The sequence below is a fragment of the Panthera leo genome, chromosome C1, assembly GCF_018350215.1.
Source record: "Panthera leo isolate Ple1 chromosome C1, P.leo_Ple1_pat1.1, whole genome shotgun sequence".
Classification (NCBI taxonomy): Eukaryota; Metazoa; Chordata; class Mammalia; order Carnivora; family Felidae; genus Panthera; species Panthera leo.
In genome coordinates this window covers 79,856,219-79,873,977 of record NC_056686.1, presented here as the reverse complement: position 1 = coordinate 79,873,977, position 17,759 = coordinate 79,856,219, and the positions used below count along the sequence as shown (strand labels likewise).

At 45.2% G+C, this 17,759-nt stretch overlaps 1 protein-coding gene across 1 annotated transcript; it reads left to right on the top strand.

Annotated features, from left to right (window-relative positions):
• The first annotated feature begins 60 nt into the window (after positions 1-60).
• On the top strand, positions 61-11,020 carry F3 (coagulation factor III, tissue factor). Its single transcript, XM_042952932.1, has 6 exons — positions 61-191; positions 1,305-1,416; positions 5,649-5,839; positions 7,752-7,930; positions 8,484-8,631; positions 10,008-11,020. Exons 1-6 carry the CDS (start codon positions 92-94, stop codon positions 10,142-10,144), a joined length of 867 nt encoding a protein of 288 aa, XP_042808866.1. The 5' UTR covers positions 61-91; the 3' UTR covers positions 10,145-11,020.
• Positions 11,021-17,759: the final 6,739 nt, after the last annotated feature.

Sequence of the window (17,759 nt, the reverse complement as noted above, 5' to 3'; positions counted from 1 at the left end):
TGCCGCCAGTGCCCAAAGGGGCCTCCAGCCCAGCCTCCCCAGTCTTCGCGGCGCAACGGAATCCTCCCGACCTCACCGCCAGCTCGTGGACATGGAGACCCTCCCCGGACCCCGGACTCCCTGCCTCGAGGACACCGTCGCTCGGATGCTCCTGCTTGGCTTGGTCCTCCTGCAGGTGACCGGAGCCTCCGGTGAGTGGCGGCCGCCCCCGAAGCCCAGGAGCGCGAGGCTCGGAGGAATGGGCTCGCCCGCCTGAAGCGGCAGCTCTCACCCGTGTCAGCGAAGCCGGCCCCCGGGGCGCGCAGGCGGGAGTTGGAGGGTAGGAGGCGGCTGCCGCTTCTGCTGGAGAGGCTTGCTCGGTGTCCGGCCGCTGGGATTGCACACGTGGAGTGTGGCTCCCGCTCTAAGTTTAACCAGTCTGTTCCAGTGGTCCGCGACCTTGAAGGTGGTGGACGTGGACCCGCACCTGCACTGGTCAGCGTCGTGCAGGGTTTGGATAGATACCATCCTTCACTGCGCGTCCACGTTCCCTGATGGAGCGGGAGAGGCACTTGTGGTTCCTCAATCACCTTCTAGATTCAATTAGAGGCAATCCTGTGGCAAAAAGTCGCTTGGATTGGCGTAGACACCACATGGTGCATGACCCTTATGCTTATTCGGTGTGGGGGGGCAGGGCAGAGACTGTGACCTGCTGCGTATTGGCAAAGCAGACCTTAATAATAAAGCGTCCTAACTGAATATATCCGATGGTGTGACGGGCCACACTTCCGCCTGGCTCTCTGAAAGTTTCAGTATAGAGACATGCTAGATACAAATGAGAAAAGTCAAGATTTGACTTTCTTATGGTATGCGGCCCTAACCTCTCTCACACATGTGGGATCTGCTCTCTTCCATAGCTTACCCCAAACCCATCCTACATGGCCCTCCCTGGTGAGTGGAACCTCTGGAGTCCTGTACTTCCCTGGGCTGGCCTGGGACCTCCCAGGAGGCTGATAGCTCCTGGGCTGTGTGCTAGGTCAGGTTATCACAGGGCTTCCTCCATAAATCATTTCAAACAAGGATTTTCTTAGATTACAAGGTCAATCTTGCCAGGAGAAAATTAAGAGAATTTAAGAAAATTAAGAAAAACTTGAATGTTTTTTTGTCTTGATAATTCAGTAGTGAATGGAAGCTTTCGTGGTTGCAAAAAAAAATTAATATGAAGTTTATAGTGATGTGGGAGGGATGGGAAGATGTTTTATAGCATCAACATGAAATCATGTACTGAGTTCACGTAATAATAGCTGTTTCTCTGTTGTTTAAAGGCATTACAGATGTAGTGGCAGCATATAATTTAACTTGGAAATCAACTAATTTCAAGACAATTTTGGAGTGGGAACCCAAACCCATCAATCATGTCTACACTGTTCAGATAAGGTAAGCTACGTACAAAAAAAAAAAAAAAAGAAAGAAAATTAAGGTTTTTGATGTTTTCACTTTCCTGTGCTGAATACAAACGTCTTTAAAGCTGATTAATGGATGAGAGTATTTAACAGATGACAAAGAGGGCATTGGTGGTAATTTGCTGGCCAGTGGCATAGTCTATGAAGCCTGCAACATTTCCTCAGCTTAAACTGATAGAATGTTTTACTTGGTTTTGGACAGGATGGGAAGATTCTCAAATGGAGTGTAAGCCGTAGGTAGGTGAACTCTCTTGAGCAGACTATGGCAGCATGGGTAGGTGTGGGTCACAATTGAAGATAACTAACATCCTCTCAGCACACCCGTCTTTTTCCTCGCTGTCTAGACTGTGAGCCAGATCTAACATGTTCAGGAGGAAGCGGGGAGGAGTACAAATGTGTACATTGCCCTTAAGCAGTATTTGATTCATTAATCTTTAGACACTGGTTCAAAATTCAGTTGCATCCATGATCTCGGAGGTCAAATCTGTGACTCACTAAGCCCGGGAGAAATCCTCCTCTGTCTGCACTCATCCATCCTGCTCTGATTGGCAGCTCTTTCCAAGAGCTGGTGATTTGCACGTTCAGTCTGAATGTCGGACATGTGCCATCTCTGTTCCTTGATGGTTTTCACCATATTCTTGGTGAGTTTGGGGTTTCTGAAATGTTCAGGAGGCTTGCTAGAGATCTTATTAAATAGAGGAGAGCTGCTGTGGAAGTTATTTTAACACTAACTGAATAAAGGCACAATAGTATCACTGGCTAAGAATTAAAGATGTTTTGCTGTTGTGTTTGAACACAGCTCCTAAATACGCAGTGGGTCTTTTAGGTGGATGTTCTTGTTTTTCAAAATGAACTTCATGACGACTGTTTGCTAGACAAGGAGGAGAATCTGTGTGTGTGTGTGTGTGTGTGTGTGTGTGTGTGTGTGTGGTGTGTGTGTGTGTGTGGTGTGTGTGTGTGTGTGTGTGTGTGTGTGTGTGTGTGTGTTCGTTCATGTATAGAGATACGGGGGTTTCATAACCCCAGGGAATAATTATAATTGTGGTCACACTTGTCAATTCAGATTCCACTAATTGAGAATTAGTAATTAATTCCTCTGATAGAGAGCTGAAGCTTACTTTAGTAAAACACCTTCCTTCTGGATTGAGAAAATAAGATTTTAGGAAGAATGCTTACTCCTAAATATACTCAGTCTTATGTTTGGTGAACATGTGGAAACATTTATGATTTACTTGATTTTTATTTTTTATTCTTTTTTAATAAATCACTTCCCCGTCACAATTGTAAATAATCTCCCAAGATTATTCTTTTTATTTTTAATTTTAGAGAGAGAGCACACAAGCAGGAGAGAAGAGTGGGGTGGGGGGTGGTTTGCAGAGGGAGAGGGAGAGTGAGAGTGAGAGAGAATCCACTGCTGAGCATGGAGTCCAATACGGGCTCGGTTCCATGACCCTGGGATCACAACCTGAGCCAATATTGAGAGTCAGACCCTCAACCGATAGAGCCACCCAGGTGCCCCTACCTGATTTTTAAACCTAAGCCTTAGTTAACCCTAAGTTCTTAGACTTTGCAAGGCTGCTAATATTTAAATGAACACGTGCCCCATGAAGAGCGATGTGCGCACATCCTAGCTGAGCTGAAGCTTGGCGGTGCCTGAGGGTAGGGGTGGGGAGTTCCTGCCAAGAGAGGGATCTCCCTGTACTCTTGGCCCTGCACCCCAAGGCCTGTGAACAGTCCCCAATCCTGCTCCTGGGAGACACATACTCTCCTGCAGCCTCCCCATGAATAAGTAGGATTCCTGGGTGAAAAGGACCACAGCAATCCTATTATAGAAGAGGACACTGTTGCCATGGGCAAGTGAGCGGTTTATTCGTGACTGCCTGCCCTGATAACGGGTGCCCACCCAGGTCTGGAACCAAGGTCTCCCCAGGACCCCATACCACCACCTACTTGGGTGGGTCTGCCACAGTCTGATGTGAGGCCCCAAGGCTGGGAGGAGGAAGGAAGGTCATTCCCACTGCATCTCCTCTGTGGGCTTTCTTCCTTCCCGGTTCTCTGTCCCTAGAGAAAGCATTTTAACCTACTGTCCCTCTTCACCCACTCCCCGCCCCCCCGCCACCTCGCTGCCGGCCTGTCCCCAGCCATGGGTGCCACTGCTGTGCCTGGAGATCCAGCTGCACTTTTCCTCTTTGGAAACACTTTCTAGAGGTAGCTGGGAAGTGCTGTTGGCTCAAGCCTTAGCACCCAACCACCACCTGTGATGTTGATTCCACAGAAATGTTCTGAATTCTAACACTAAACTTCCACACCTTCTAGAAAACAACCTGCTCCTAAATTGGTGAATCTGGATTCTGCTGGAATTTTTTAGTAATTCAGATGGGACATTTATGATTTCCAAGTCAGGAGGGTGTACAATACCTAGAGGAACCTTGAAGTCTTTTAAATATTAATGCTGGCAATAGCATTTAGAGGAATGTAGTACAGAACCGCCCCTTCATTACCTGTTCACATTACTTTACGACGTTCAGTGATCCAGGCGCTTGTGCTAAATTTCACCATAGAGTACTGTGATTTCTACGAGTGAGCTGGGGGAGCCCAATACCTGTCTCTCGGATGGAACGTAGTCACAGAGCCCAGGAGTCTTTCCCCTGATAATCTGAACCGTGTGTGTGCCACAGTGATGGAGAAGAATCGTCATGCTCTGATTCACTGTGTAAAAGAGAAGTGATATAACTATTAAAAAAGCATTTTTGTCATTCTGGAATTGAGACAGACTCTCTACTTTTTCACAGAAAGAGAAATCTAGAAAACCAAAATATTTCTGTGTCGATCTCAGTTTGTGAATTTTAGGGCAGAGTGTGTTTGCCCACATCCTCTTAGCCTGGATATTTAGTTCAGATTTTTTAAAAAAATATGTACTTACGGCTCTCGTGTGTGGACTGAGACAGTCGAATCCTATGGCAGCTCCATTTTCCCCCTGATCCAACTCGTAAGTGCAAACTGCCTAACACTCAGCAAGGCCCAGCTATGTGTGATCCTTCAAGTTAGCCCTGCTGCTTAATGGGGAGTGGGACCAAGTTCACAGTAAGTGCTTTAATGGAGGTATCATTGCTGGGAACAAGGAAGAGAGGTCAATTCTGAGAAAGGAGATCTGGAGATTCCTGGAGAAAGTGGGACTGGAGCATGGTCTTAAATGGTGGGCAGGGCTCTCTGGAGGTCCATGATGCCAAAGGAGAGAACAGTGTGGCTGTCAATATACGTGGGTCAGAAGTGTGTGGATCCAGGAGCAGGGGCATTCATCTACAAATTGTTTTGGTCCTTTAGAATAATTTCGTGTTTAGCAGTTCTTTAAACTATTTCCCCTTCAATGGCGTCTTACAAAAGAAAGGTCTGTCCCAGTCTCTTAGTCTCTCAGACTCTCCGATCCTGCCTTTATTGTTATGTTGTAAACTTTGTTGGGCTGTATTCATATCTTGTAAAGTGAGGGAGGCATGTCGTAAAATGAGATGGACAGACTCAGCCCGCACCTCATCAGCTAGGTGACCTTGTACAAGTCACTTAGTGGTCCTGAGCATGTGTCCTTATATGTAAAAAAGATCCAATCCCTTCCTGAAAGGATTCTATCAAATGAGGTAGCCTGTGTAAAGGGCCCTGTACAGTACCTGGCATACAGTAGATTCAATGATAAATAACCATACCAGCAATGGTCAGTCAAATGTAAGATATAGAATAGATTATTATGTAGATTCTATTATTACTACAGTGGCTATGTTCCACACAGACTATAGAATGTGATAAAGATACGTGTGTTATACAATGATATAATAAGTAGACTAGAACAAATAATTGGGTCTTGATGGGATGTTGCTCTCTCTCCTGTGTGACTCTAACAAATTGTCTACATTTTAAAAAAGACATTTAACGAATGGTTAAGAGCACAGACTCGGCAGGCAAAGTGCTGTGTGGCCCAAAGTCCTGCTGTATGAGCTGGTCACCCAGTCTCACTTTGCCTCAGTTGCCTTATCTGTGAAAACAGTAATTACAGAGCCATCCCCAGTTTGCTGTGAGGACTCAGATATGTCCAAAGGACTCGGCGTAGCAAATGCCTACTCAGACTGCTTGTGAGTGGTGTTGGAACCCGGCACCACACCAGAAAGCCGTCTGTCTCAGCTGCAGATCCTCATACGCTCCTCCTCCTTCCTTCAGCCCCAGATTAGGCAACTGGAAAAGCAAATGCTTCTACACCACAGACACGGAGTGTGACCTCACCGACGAGATCGTGAACAATGTGAATCAGACGTACCTGGCCCGGGTCTTTTCCTACCCAGCTGATGCCACCGATTACGCTGGGGAGCCTCAGTTTACAAACTCCCCAGAGTTCACACCTTACTTAGAGAGTAAGTGCTCAATGTGTAATACCCTTTCATTCGTGGTCTGAATGTTTTTGTGAGCTTGTGACTTGCAGGGGCTATTCCATAAAGAATACTCATCCGTTGAGTCACTGGAATCTACTCCTGAAATCGTTATAGCACTATATGCTAATTAACTTGGATGTAAATTAAAAAATAAGAATAAATTTAAAAGAAAAGAATATTCATCCTTAAACATGTTCTCTTTCTCAGAAATTGGTAAGTGCCACAGCGCTGTTGGCTCCGTCCAGGCGTGCTAGGAGGTTCACAGAACGTGAACTCTGGAGTTGGTAACAGTGTCATTGAGTAACTTTTGTCTGTCACCAGGCCCTCCCAGCAACTGCCTGGATGGAGGGGCTGGGGAGTAGGAAATCCGTCAAAGCTGGAGATTCAGCGTCTAGGAGGACATTTACATTATATATTACAGATGCAACTAAATCTCCTGAATTTTCTCTTCCATTATCAGACCAGAAGTCCCCGTTTCGGGTTTTCACAAACACTCACAAATCCAGGGGATAAGTCCGGTGTCCCTCTGAGTCCACAATCAGGCTCGCTGACCTTTTTAAATAACCTGACCGTGCTCCGCGTCACGTGATGCCCTGCTGGGCCGGCTCCCAGCCTGCCTCCTTCGTGCTGGTTTTGAAAATGAGGAATGCTTTCCTCCCCAGCCTTTGTCCCAGTAAGCTGACCTGAGCATCTAAAAACGGAATGCAGAGGATTCCTGCCAAGTAGGAGATTTCAACTTTTTTTTTTTTTTGGTCAGAACTAGGTATTTTAAATAAACAGATGCAGCACATCGTGCTGGGTGAAATCAGCTGCTCTTTTAAGAAGAATTAGAACGAAAGGTTAGAATGGAAGCGTGTCATGTTTTTTATCTGGTGCTTTTGTGTGTAGCCCTGCGGCTGCCCAGTGAAAACGCTCTCTCCCGGCAGGGAGGGGGGAGGGGGGAGGGACCGTCAACCACCTGGTCCCTCAGGTATCTACTTGGAGGGTGGAAATAGGGGGCGGCCTGACCCCTGAGCGAATCTGTGTGCCTTTCTTGAGCCCCTGTTGGCCAGAGCCTGCCTTCAAACTCCTCTGTGGCCTTTGCTCCCGTGTCTCTCTGGGCCCTCAGCTGGAGCATGGCCACCACAGCCACAGCCACCTCAGTGACAGTGCAGGCTCAGTGACACTCATTCCCCTTTTTATAATTCTTGAGTTTCTTCTAAGCCACTTCAAATCCTTCCTTGACGTGAGAAAGTATTTTATATATTAATTTTGCATGTGCTCACACACACACACATATAACTGCATATAATTCGTGTGAAATTACTGGGATTATTCTACTGTCCTTCAGCCTAAGCATAGGAGATGACCAGTTAACACTGGTTCCTTGAGGTACCAAGGACATTTCCTGGGCTTTCCACAGCCCCTAATTTACTCTATCTCAAATATGGAACTGTATACAACTGTATTGTTTAATACAACAGCCACTAGCCACATATGGCCACTGAGCACCCACAGCTAAATGCCGTAAGTATAAAATACACACTGGATTTTGAAAAATATCTCCAAAATTTTTTCTATTGATTACATGCCAAATGATAATATTTTAGCTATTTTGGATTAAATGAAATGTATTATTAAAGTTTAATTTCAGCTGTTCCTTTTTACATTTTCTAATGCGACTACAAGGAAATTTTAAATCACATCTGTGGCTGTTATATTTGCACTGGATAGCACTGCCGTAGGATGTCCTGCTCTGGAGCCACTGAGCGAACTCCTGCAGGGAGCATATTCTATGGGGCTGTTTTACAATGGGGGGGTGGGTACTGGCTTGTTATTAACTGTGATAACTAAATGCGATTCTACTTGGTATAGAATTCTTTGGTTCCAATGAAGCTCATTTTCTATGTTTTAGCAAAGCTCGGACAGCCCATGATTCAGAGTTACAAACAAGTTGGGACAAAACTGAATGTGACCGTACAAGATGCACATACCTTAGTCAGGATGAACGGCACATTCCTAAGCCTCCGGGATGTTTTTGGGAAAGACTTAAGTTACACACTTTATTATTGGAAAGCTTCAAGTACGGGAAAGGTGAGGATTCTTTCATTTGGTTTTAGGACTTGTTTTAAATTGTGGATCCTTGACTTTACAGCCCGCTTCTTCCCTCAATTCAAAGATGCCAGAATGGGGTGGTTGAGAGAGCAGTGTGGTGGAGGAGCAGGGGTGCCTGCTGTCCCGGCTCTGTGACTCTGGGCGTGGCCCCTCGGATACACAGGCTGCTCAGCCAAGGGCTGGACCAGGTCTTCTCTGAGGCTCCTACTGGCTCTCCCATTTCTTCCTCTCTTGAGGATCCCAGAGACAAAGTCTGTTTTCCATTCACAACTAATGCCTCATTCCTTTTTCCCTTTATTGCAAATATCTTCTAAAGGAGCTAAATTGGGTTGGATGGGCTTAAGTTGGGTATTTTGGGTCTAGGAAGAAGCATCCTTAGCAGTTATCAGGGGGAACTGACCAGCCAAGTCACTTCTAATCCATTATATGTCTGGTGCGCCCCTGCAGGCTTTTGCTTCCACAGTTGACTTAGTGAAGGGGAAAGAATTCACTCTGAGCCCAGATAAATTAAGAACTCTTGATCTTTTAACAGAAAACAGCCAAGACAAGCACTAATGAGTTTTTGATTGATGTGGATAAAGGAGAAAGCTACTGTTTCAATGTTCAAGCAGTGATTCCATCACGGAAAGTAAACCAAAAGAGTCCAGAAAGTCTCATCGAGTGTACTAGCCAAGAGAAAGGTATGTCCAGAGGTGAATGGCTCTGTCCGTTATTCTTCTGGGAGGCATGGAGACCTTCCAGAGTTCGAGTGCACCCTTAGAACCAGGAAGTATTTTTGTTCAGGGAGAAACAGCCATGTTTTTGGTTGTTGTTGCTGTTTGTTTGTTTGGGTCATGTTGTTTGGGGGAGACTCTTACAATTTTAGGCATTTGAAAATGTTTCTGCGTTGTTCCCTTGTTTTAGCTAGTGTTTTCTTGAGCACCTACTGTGTGCCAAGCTCACTGCTGAGCAATGGACACACTGTACATGTTTAGCATTTAGCATCAAATCACAGATTTCTCTGGTTATTTTTTTCATACTTAAATTCTGATTTTGCGGGTTATGGGGGAGTTTCTGGGCCAGCTGCAGCTGCACCCAATAGACATCTGTGAGCACTTGCTATGGGCTGTTGTCACAGAAGACAGAAAGTTTAACCCATGAAGGGAGGGGATTGCCTCTAGCAAATATACCTACGTGAGTGTGTGTGCCTACATGGGGCCCAGACCCCTTGTGAGGACTAGTTCCTAATTGGCAGTGCTGAGAGGGGTTCAGACTCGTCCATGAAGCTGACAGCCTGAGTCTCCCTCCGGGCTTTGTAGGGATAGTACTCTGAGGACATTCTGGGATCAAAAGAGTCACAGGATGGCTCCTTGCTAAGATGAGATTTGAAAATTTAAAAGCACTTTTAAACAAATTTTTCCTGTTGATTAACCATGATGGAAGAAAAGGGCTGGCCTTCGCTCTGGTCCTGTACCCCTCTGGGCCATCATTACCCACAGTCCTCACAGCCATCTCCCTCAAGCCAGCTGGAGTTCTGCTGCCTCTCTGTCTTCATGCACACCCAGATCACTGCTTCCCTGCCTCTGCTCCATCTACTGAAATGTGTCTTTGAGAACGGTCTCACATGCCTCCTCCACCAGGAAGCCCTTCCTGTTGCCCCAACCAATGATCATCTCTATTGACCTGAACCCTGCCAGCACTCTGCATCTTGCTCTTTGCACTGATCATTTATCTTCTACTATGATAATTGTTGCCACCAAACCCAGCATTATTTTTAGCCACTTGTTTCCAAAAGCTGTTCTTGCTCCCATTTACGTGTACCATCTCCTGGCTGTGAACATTATCCAGTTTATTAAGTAGCCCATTGAATGATTTCGCCACTGTCAATTGCCCTAAAACATCTAGGGTTTGACCAGTTCTTTCCTAATCAAAATATGTTGTGGTGGAAAGGGTGGAAGAAAGAAATTTCAAATTACGCAAAAGCAGGCTGGTGTAATTTAGAGTTACACCCTCCGTTCTGCCCGCTGATAAATGGGGTTCAAGCTCTCAAAGTTGACTGGGACCTTTTGTTTTCCAGAAATGTTCCTCGTCATTGGAATGGTGGTGCTTGCAGTCATCATCCTGACCATCATCCTGGGGGTGTCCCTGTACAAGTGCAGGAAGGTGCGCAGGGGGCGAGGCGGGAAGGAGGGCTCCCCACTCAATGCTGCATAAAGAACACACCCTTGGAGCTGCCGACCACGGCACAGTTCATGTTGCACTGCGACCAAGAACTTTGAAGAGAATAGAATATATGGAAACACAAATGAGTATTTTGGAGCACGGAGACTCTCGGGCTCAACAATAGCTCTTTATCTGACCTGTTCTCACAGTTAGCATTCTGGTTTCGACAGCAGCATTAGACGCTGTGGAATGTAACGAACGGTACAACCCATTCCAAGTTTTTAAAATTTCTGTTTAACACTATGACATCCTTTGCACATATCATGTTCTAGAATGTATATTCTACACCCAAGATGAAACCAGGTTGTCTCATCAAAAACGAATGAACAAATGCCTTAAAACAAAAACAAAAACAAAAAACTCCTGGGTAGACTTTTGGAAGGCTTTTGAGAAGCTGACTTCAAATCACACAGGAGAGTAAAATGGAAATTGGGTGGACTTGTCTAACCTGTGTCTCTGCTTTTGTGATATATGGTGTTTAGGGTCTTCTGCTGCTTCTTTTCTGAGTTCTCTTGGAGGTTCAAAACAATTGGCAAACGTTTATGTGAATGTGTGAAATGCAGAAGACTTCTGTTTGGGGCACATTCCTAAAGCACCTTAGGGGTAGCACTTTAATTGACTTCCGTGCTGTTGATTAAGCACTTGACAATTAACTATATTTTTATAAGACTACTATACAAACCACATAGAGTTTATGATTTAAGGTACTTCGAGCTTTTATGGCCAATATTGTGTATATTTATATATTTTTAAGAGGTTTTACACATGGGGATTATCTATTTATAGAAGTAATATTGTTCTGTTTGTATATATTGAGATAATTTATTTAATATACTTTTATATAAATAAAGGTGACTGGGAATTGTGGCTATCGTCTTGATTATATCTTCCACATATTGATTACGATTTGGCCATTGTACGAGTTGGCACTGCTGTGGTAACAAATGACCCCCAAATTCTCAGTGGCTCACAACAGCATTACCTTGAATTCTCGCGTACATTAGTTTGGCGGCTGCAAGTTGACCACAGCTCTTCTTAATTAGGTTCTCATTCTAGAACCCACACCGAAGGTGAAGGCTCTGTTTGGGTCAGGGCAGAGGGAAAAGCAAAAAACAGGAGGAAGAGTAGTCACATCTTCAAGCTTTAAGCCACCTCTTAAAACTTCTCTCTCTCTCCCTCTGCTCCCTCCCTACTTGTGCATGTGCTTTCTCTCTCTCTCAATAAAATTAAATTAAATTAAAATCAAAAAGAAATTGTTAAAAAAAAGAAAAACACAAAACTTCTGCTCCCGTGCAACTGCCCCGACCACGCCTGACAATACTCTGCCTGCAAGGAGGCACCCCCCGTCGCATGGCAATGGCAGGGACACATGGCATTACAGGGAAGACAGAAAATGATACAACTGACTGCAGATTTAGAAGATGTGATTTCTTCCCATGGGCATCAGTTTGAGTTGAGATGAAAGTTGGAGAGGAGAAAGGAAAAATTCTTTGGATTATTGTCTTCAAAGAAAATTGGACAAAAGGACAATGTAAGATAGAGAAGTGGAGTGTCTAGAGTTCATTAAAAGCAAACTAAATTGAGGGACACCTGGGTGGCTCAGTCGTTTGAGCATCATGACCTTTGGTTTAGGTCATGATCCCACAGTTCTGAGTTCAAGCCCTGCATCGGACTCTCTGCTATCGGCTTGGAACCTGCTTTGGATCCTGTGTCTCCCTCTCTCTCTCTGCCCCTCCCCCACTTGTACTCCCTCTCTCTTTCTTTCTCTCCCAAAAATAAACAAACATTTAAAAATAAGAAAAACTAAATGGAGAGCCCTTTGTGAGTGGGACTGGGTCTGGCTCACATTTACTTCCCCTTTATGGTGGCGGGGCCAGCAGGCTCTTAGTCATGGCTCAGTCCAACTGACTGCATTAGCTCCCTCTAGAGAAGAGAAATGGAAATATTCAAATACAAATAAAACGCAGCAGAAGTCTTGATCTCACGAATGTGTTGGAAGAGGATTCTAACTCGAAATGGAAGTGACTTTCCCAGCACGTAGCTGGGCCTCAACCGTGTTTGCTTCCCACTGTGAAAGTCTGGGCCGGTGCAGTCAGTGTAGTTAAAGCCTCCAGATGGCACACCCACCCGGAAGCGCCCCGCCAAGGAGACCTGAGCTGACATTAAAATAAGCAAAGAGGGGCGCCTGGGTGGCTCAGTCGGTTAAGCTTCCGACTTCAGCTCAGGTCATGATCTCACGGTCCGGTCCGTGAGTTCAAGCCCCGCGTCAGGCTCTGTGCTGACAGCTCAGAGCCTGGAGCCTGCTTCGGATTCTGTGTCTCCCTCTTTCTCTGCCCCTCCCCTGCTCGTGCTCTGTCTCTCTCTGTCTCAAAAATAAATAAAAACATTAAAAAAAAAAAAAAGCAAAGAATCTGTTCACTGTCCAGCTGTTCATAAATTTTAAGTTCATCTGTTCCTCTGCTCCAAAGAACTCCAAGCATTATCAGTAAAACTCTAAACATGAAATGTGTGATAGAACATCACAGTCTGTGGAAGAATGGGCAAAAACCCCTTTGCTGTTCCCCTACCAGTGGTAGCCTGAAAGGCGAATACATGGTCGAAACTTTGGAGACGTCAAGGAGAACATGTTGGTTTATTGGGCTAGTTTTGTTGGCGCGCTTGCCTTGGACGATCCGTACCGACGCGGGAGAGGCTGAATCGTACCCTGTTGCAGCGTTTCGGTCTACCCTGTTGCAGCGTGCCAGAGAACGGACGGGGTGCGTGTGCGTGTGCAGCAGTGTCAACAACAGAGAGCTTGTCAGGGGCGCATGTCCTGAGGTAGGTGTGCTTGGGCCAGTACCTGGAAGTCCTGCTCATGCGGCGCTGGCCAGGACAAAGAGCTTAGTGCACTAGACGTGGGGGAGGGGGGGGAGGGGTGAAGAACACTTCCCAGAGAGGGCATCTGACGGAGCCTTTCCATCAAGCTGCTTGTTCCCTGCCAGGCATAATCGCAGCGTTACGTGACCGTGCGGCCTCCTAATCTAAGGAATTTGAATGGTCCCATTAAAGAGAGCACAGGCCGAGTGAAAGCAGGTCGGGTGCTAATGAGGTGGCTGGCTGTTCACAGGGAAGGAATTCATTACACATCCCGACGAGGCCACGTTTGGGAGGCTTCATACCGCACATTGTCGCTGCGCCTCAGGTTTCCCCACCTGTCCTTATGGCTGAGACTAAACAGCTGCCTCTAAAATCAACACAGCAGTTAGCGCTGGGAGCTGAAAAAGCCTAGAGTCCTGGCTGGCGGGCATCCAGAGACTACTGCCCTCCAGGGGGCCAGAGTATACTTCGTTACTTAGCCTGGCCCTTAAAGTATCATAAAGCTGATTGTTACTAAAGTCAACTTCCAAGCTTTGAAAAGGGATTTCTATGACCTTAAATTATGATCTTAAAATACTGATGAAGTTTGACTTGTGAAATCCAAAGACATTTTACCCTAGTTACAACTGATGGCTTATAATCCAAATATCCATCTCTTATATAAATGAACAATGATCTCTGTCCATCAAATAGGAAATAAACTCGTTCCCAAATGCAATTTTTACCTGTTCTAGGACATGTGTATTTAGCGTGCTATTTCTTCTCCAAGGGTTGCCTGAGGTTCATCACTGTTGCAATGTGACTTTCATTCAGAAGCTTATAGTGGAGGATTGTTCTTCATTTTCTTAACACTTGACTTAATTTTCATTTAGGCTCTCTTTGCACCAGCTGGTAGAAACCATCCCGAGTAATGTGGCGTTTCCCTGGGACGTCCACTTTTTCCCTGGACTTGTGTCCACTGCCACTGTTCCTGCCTTGGGTCCCTCCACTTCCCGTGTCTAGTCTCTCCCTCCTGCTCAAGGAAATCTTTTCTAGGCGGGCGTGGTGGGCTGGAGGTGGCAGGAGCCTCGCTAGTACTCACGGCCATGTCCTCTTTCAATCTGCTGTCTGTGCACTAGTCCTGTCTGTCCAGACTGTCCAGAACCAGAGGAAACTCCACTCTTCTCTGCTTTCGGCTCCTGTTATCTCTCCCGAACAAGGAGCACAGGACTGCGGACTGACTGAACAGGGAGAAGGGTCAAGGGTATTTCAGAGCACATCATCCCACTGTCCCAACTAAAAAAAAAAAAAGCATTTGAAAATCACTTACAGTAAGGGGTCAGTGACTCATCACAGTATTTTACCTAGAGTCACACTTTGAAGAAGAATGAGAGAGTGCTGGTGGGATTTCACTCATCAGCTGTTGTGGAGACAGAAGAAGAGTTTTCTCTGTCCTAAATCAGAGCACATGCAGGTCTGCCACTCTGTAGGACAGATCCCTGGCCCTTCCGGCATCCGCCCATGATACGGCTTATACTTTGGGGCACCTGGGTGGCTCAGTCAGTTAAGCGTCGGACTCTTGATTTCAACTCACGTCATGATCTCACGGGTTTGTGGGGTCGAACCCCACATTGGGCCGTGTGCTGACAGTGCAGAGCCTGCTTGGGATTCTCTCTCTCTCTCAATAAATAAATAAACATTTAAAAAAATACTGCTTACACTTTGCTCCATGCCTGGGTTCCCGCTTGTTCACATTTTTAATATCCTCCCCTGACCAACAGCTAAACCACACTGTTTCCTTTTAAAGGGAAGCTGTCTGCGTGTTGGCAAAGATTAAATCTTGTGTGCATATCTGATTCCCTGAAAGAAATTGTATTGTTTCCTGGATACTTCCAAACCATTGCTGTGGTCCAGCGTTAGCTTAATCCAATGGTTCTGCAAGTGTGAGGATCCCCAAACTAGCGGCATTACCATCACCCCAGAGCTCGTTAGAAAAGCAAATTTAGGGGCACCTGGGTGGCTTGGTCGGTTGGGCATCCGACTTCGGCTCAGGTCATGATCTCACGGTCCGTGAGTTCGAGCACCGCATCGGGTTCTGTGCTCACAGCTCAGAGCCTGGAGCCTGTTTCAGATTCTGTGTCTCCCTCTCTCTCTGCCCCTCCCCTGTTCATGCTCTGTCTCTCTCTGTCTCAAAAATAAACGTTAAAAAACAAAAAAGCAAAGCAAATTTATAACCCTGACCTCAGACTTACAGAACTGGAAATCTGTGCAGGTTTTTTTCACAGTTTTATTGAGAAATGATTGGTATACATCACTGTATACATTTAAGGTATACATGCTGTACACAGCATGATGGTTTGATTTTCACATATTGTGAAATGATGATCACAACAGGTTTAGTTAACATCCATCATCTCACACAGATAGGATAAAAAGAAAAAAAAAATTCGCCTTGTGCTGCCAACTCTTAGGACCGACTCCCGTAACAGCTTTCCTGCGCATCTCACAGCCGCACTGGCTAGTCGTCTATTGTACTTTCCAGCCCGACCTAGTGCAGCTTTATTTTCTAACTGGACCGTTGTGCTTTCGACCACCTCCCTCCAATTCCCCTTTCTGGCCAACAACCCTCACTCTGGTAACTGCAAGTCTGACCTCTTTCTGTGATACTGGTGGTGGTGTTCTTGTTAGACTCCACCTCTAAGTGAGATCATACAGTATCTGTGTTTCCCTGACTTATTCCATTGAACATAATGCCTTCAAGGTACATCCATGTTGTCGCAAACGGTAGAACTGTCTTAGCTGTCTTTTTTATGGCTGGAGAGTATTTCATTGCACGACAACTTCTTTATCCACGCATCCATCGATGGACACTTAGGTTGTTTCCATGTCTTGGCTGTTGTGAATAATACCGCTATGAATGAGGCGGTACAGGCATCTTTTCAAGTTAGTGTTTTTATTTCCTTTAGATATATTCCCAGAAGTGGAATCGCTGGATTGTATGGTATTTCTATTTTTAATTTTTAGAGAATCCTCCATACTGTTTCCACAGTGGCTGCACAATTACATTCCCACCAACAGTGCACAGGAGCTCCCTTTCACCAACATCCTCACCAGCTTTTGTTATCTCCTGTCTTTTTGACCATGGCCATTCTGACAGCTGTGAGGTGATATCTCGTCGTGGTTTTGATTCGCATTTCCCTAATGACCGGCGATGTTGAGCATCTTCTCATGTACCTGTTGACCATTTGTATGTCTTCTTTGGGAAAATGTCTATTCAGGTCCTTTGCTCATTTTTTACTTTTAGTTTTTGGTTTTTGATGTTACATTATATGAGTACTGTATATATTTTGGATATTAATTCCTCGTCAGATATATAGTTTGCAAATATTTTTTCCCATTCCATAGGTTGTCTTTTCATTTTGTTGATGACTTCCTTTGCTGTGGAGAAACTTTATATTTTGATGTAGTCCCACAAGTTTATTTTTTATTCTGTTGCCTGTGCTTTAGGTGTCATTTCCAAAAATTCATTACGAAGGAGCTTCGTTCCTATGTTTTCTTCTAGGAGTTTCATGGTTTCAAATCTTACATTTAAGTTTGTAATCCACTCTGAGTTAATTTTTGCGAGTGGGATAAGAACAGGAGTCAGCAATCTGTGTTGTAACAAGAAACTCTCCAAGTTATTCTAATGCCCAATCAAGTTTGAGAACCACTGGCTTAATCTATTATTTACTGCAGTAAGAGTAGCTATAGACCCAAACGGGGCATTCCTAGCCCTTGCAAAGGTCAGAATGCAGCCTGCTGTAGAGCCACAATCAAATTAACACATACAGCATGATAAGATTCTCCAACTATAGACTATACTGCCTTGGAGAACATTTGTCATGTAGGAATCTCTTAGGATTTAACCTGTTGCAAGGAACAGAAACTCTTTCAAGAGAACTTAAATGAAATTGGGAAGCCTGTTTTCTCTTTTGTCAAGTGCACTAATTGACCTAAAGCTCTTCAGCTCCTTTTAGCCTAAATTACATTATAACACGTTATTAGACCATCAATAATTAACAACTAAGAATAACACTCTTCCTCTGGGGAAATGAAAATACAAAAAAAAAAAAAAAAAAAAACCAAGAATTTTGAAACCGAAAAACTGCAATTCATCTTGAACACGCAAAATTAAATAAACTTTTAAATAGGGTTCTAAAACAACGCTTTAAGGAAAAGGTTCCTGACCTAAAATTCTTTCTCCAACTTGATTTTCAAACACCACCAAAAGACGATGCTTCATCTGCAAAGTTACTTTTGTTCTCCGAGCACGTATCAAACCAGAGAATGAGAACCGGAACATTCGGAGGGGCAGGAAATGCTTTTCCCTCGCCGAACTGCAGATGGAAGAGTGCTTGATAACTAAGGTCGTGGCGCCATCCTCAGGTCCTGAGGAGGATCGACAGCATGACCAGACTGCTTGTAGACTGGGTTAGAAAAGAAGGGAGTCCTGGTAAAACCAAACACCTGTAAGTGCAGGAGTGGCCAGAGTCGTGGAACCACAGTACCTTCTCCAAGCTGCTGCAACTCTACCTGTGATGGTCTCTGCGGTCCAGAGCTAGAGCTCTACCCCAGATCCTGCTACCTCAAGTGCGGTCGGGGGGACAGCGGCTTGGGCATGCTTTGAGATCTAGTGAGAGATGGAAATTCTCAAGCCCCACTCCAGATCTACTCGATCAGAATCTTCAGTTTCCAGGTGATGTGTACCCTCACCAAGGTCTGAGAAGCTCTG

Excerpts from the sequence above, each read along its gene's own strand:
- F3 (XM_042952932.1), top strand. The coding sequence starts at position 92 with ATGGAGACCCTCCCCGGACCCCGGACTCCCTGCCTCGAGGACACCGTC. Across the intron at positions 1,417-5,648 it reads GTCTACACTGTTCAGATAAG|CCCCAGATTAGGCAACTGGA; the intron begins GTAAGCTACGTA and ends TCCTTCCTTCAG. Across the intron at positions 7,931-8,483 it reads AAGCTTCAAGTACGGGAAAG|AAAACAGCCAAGACAAGCAC; the intron begins GTGAGGATTCTT and ends ATCTTTTAACAG.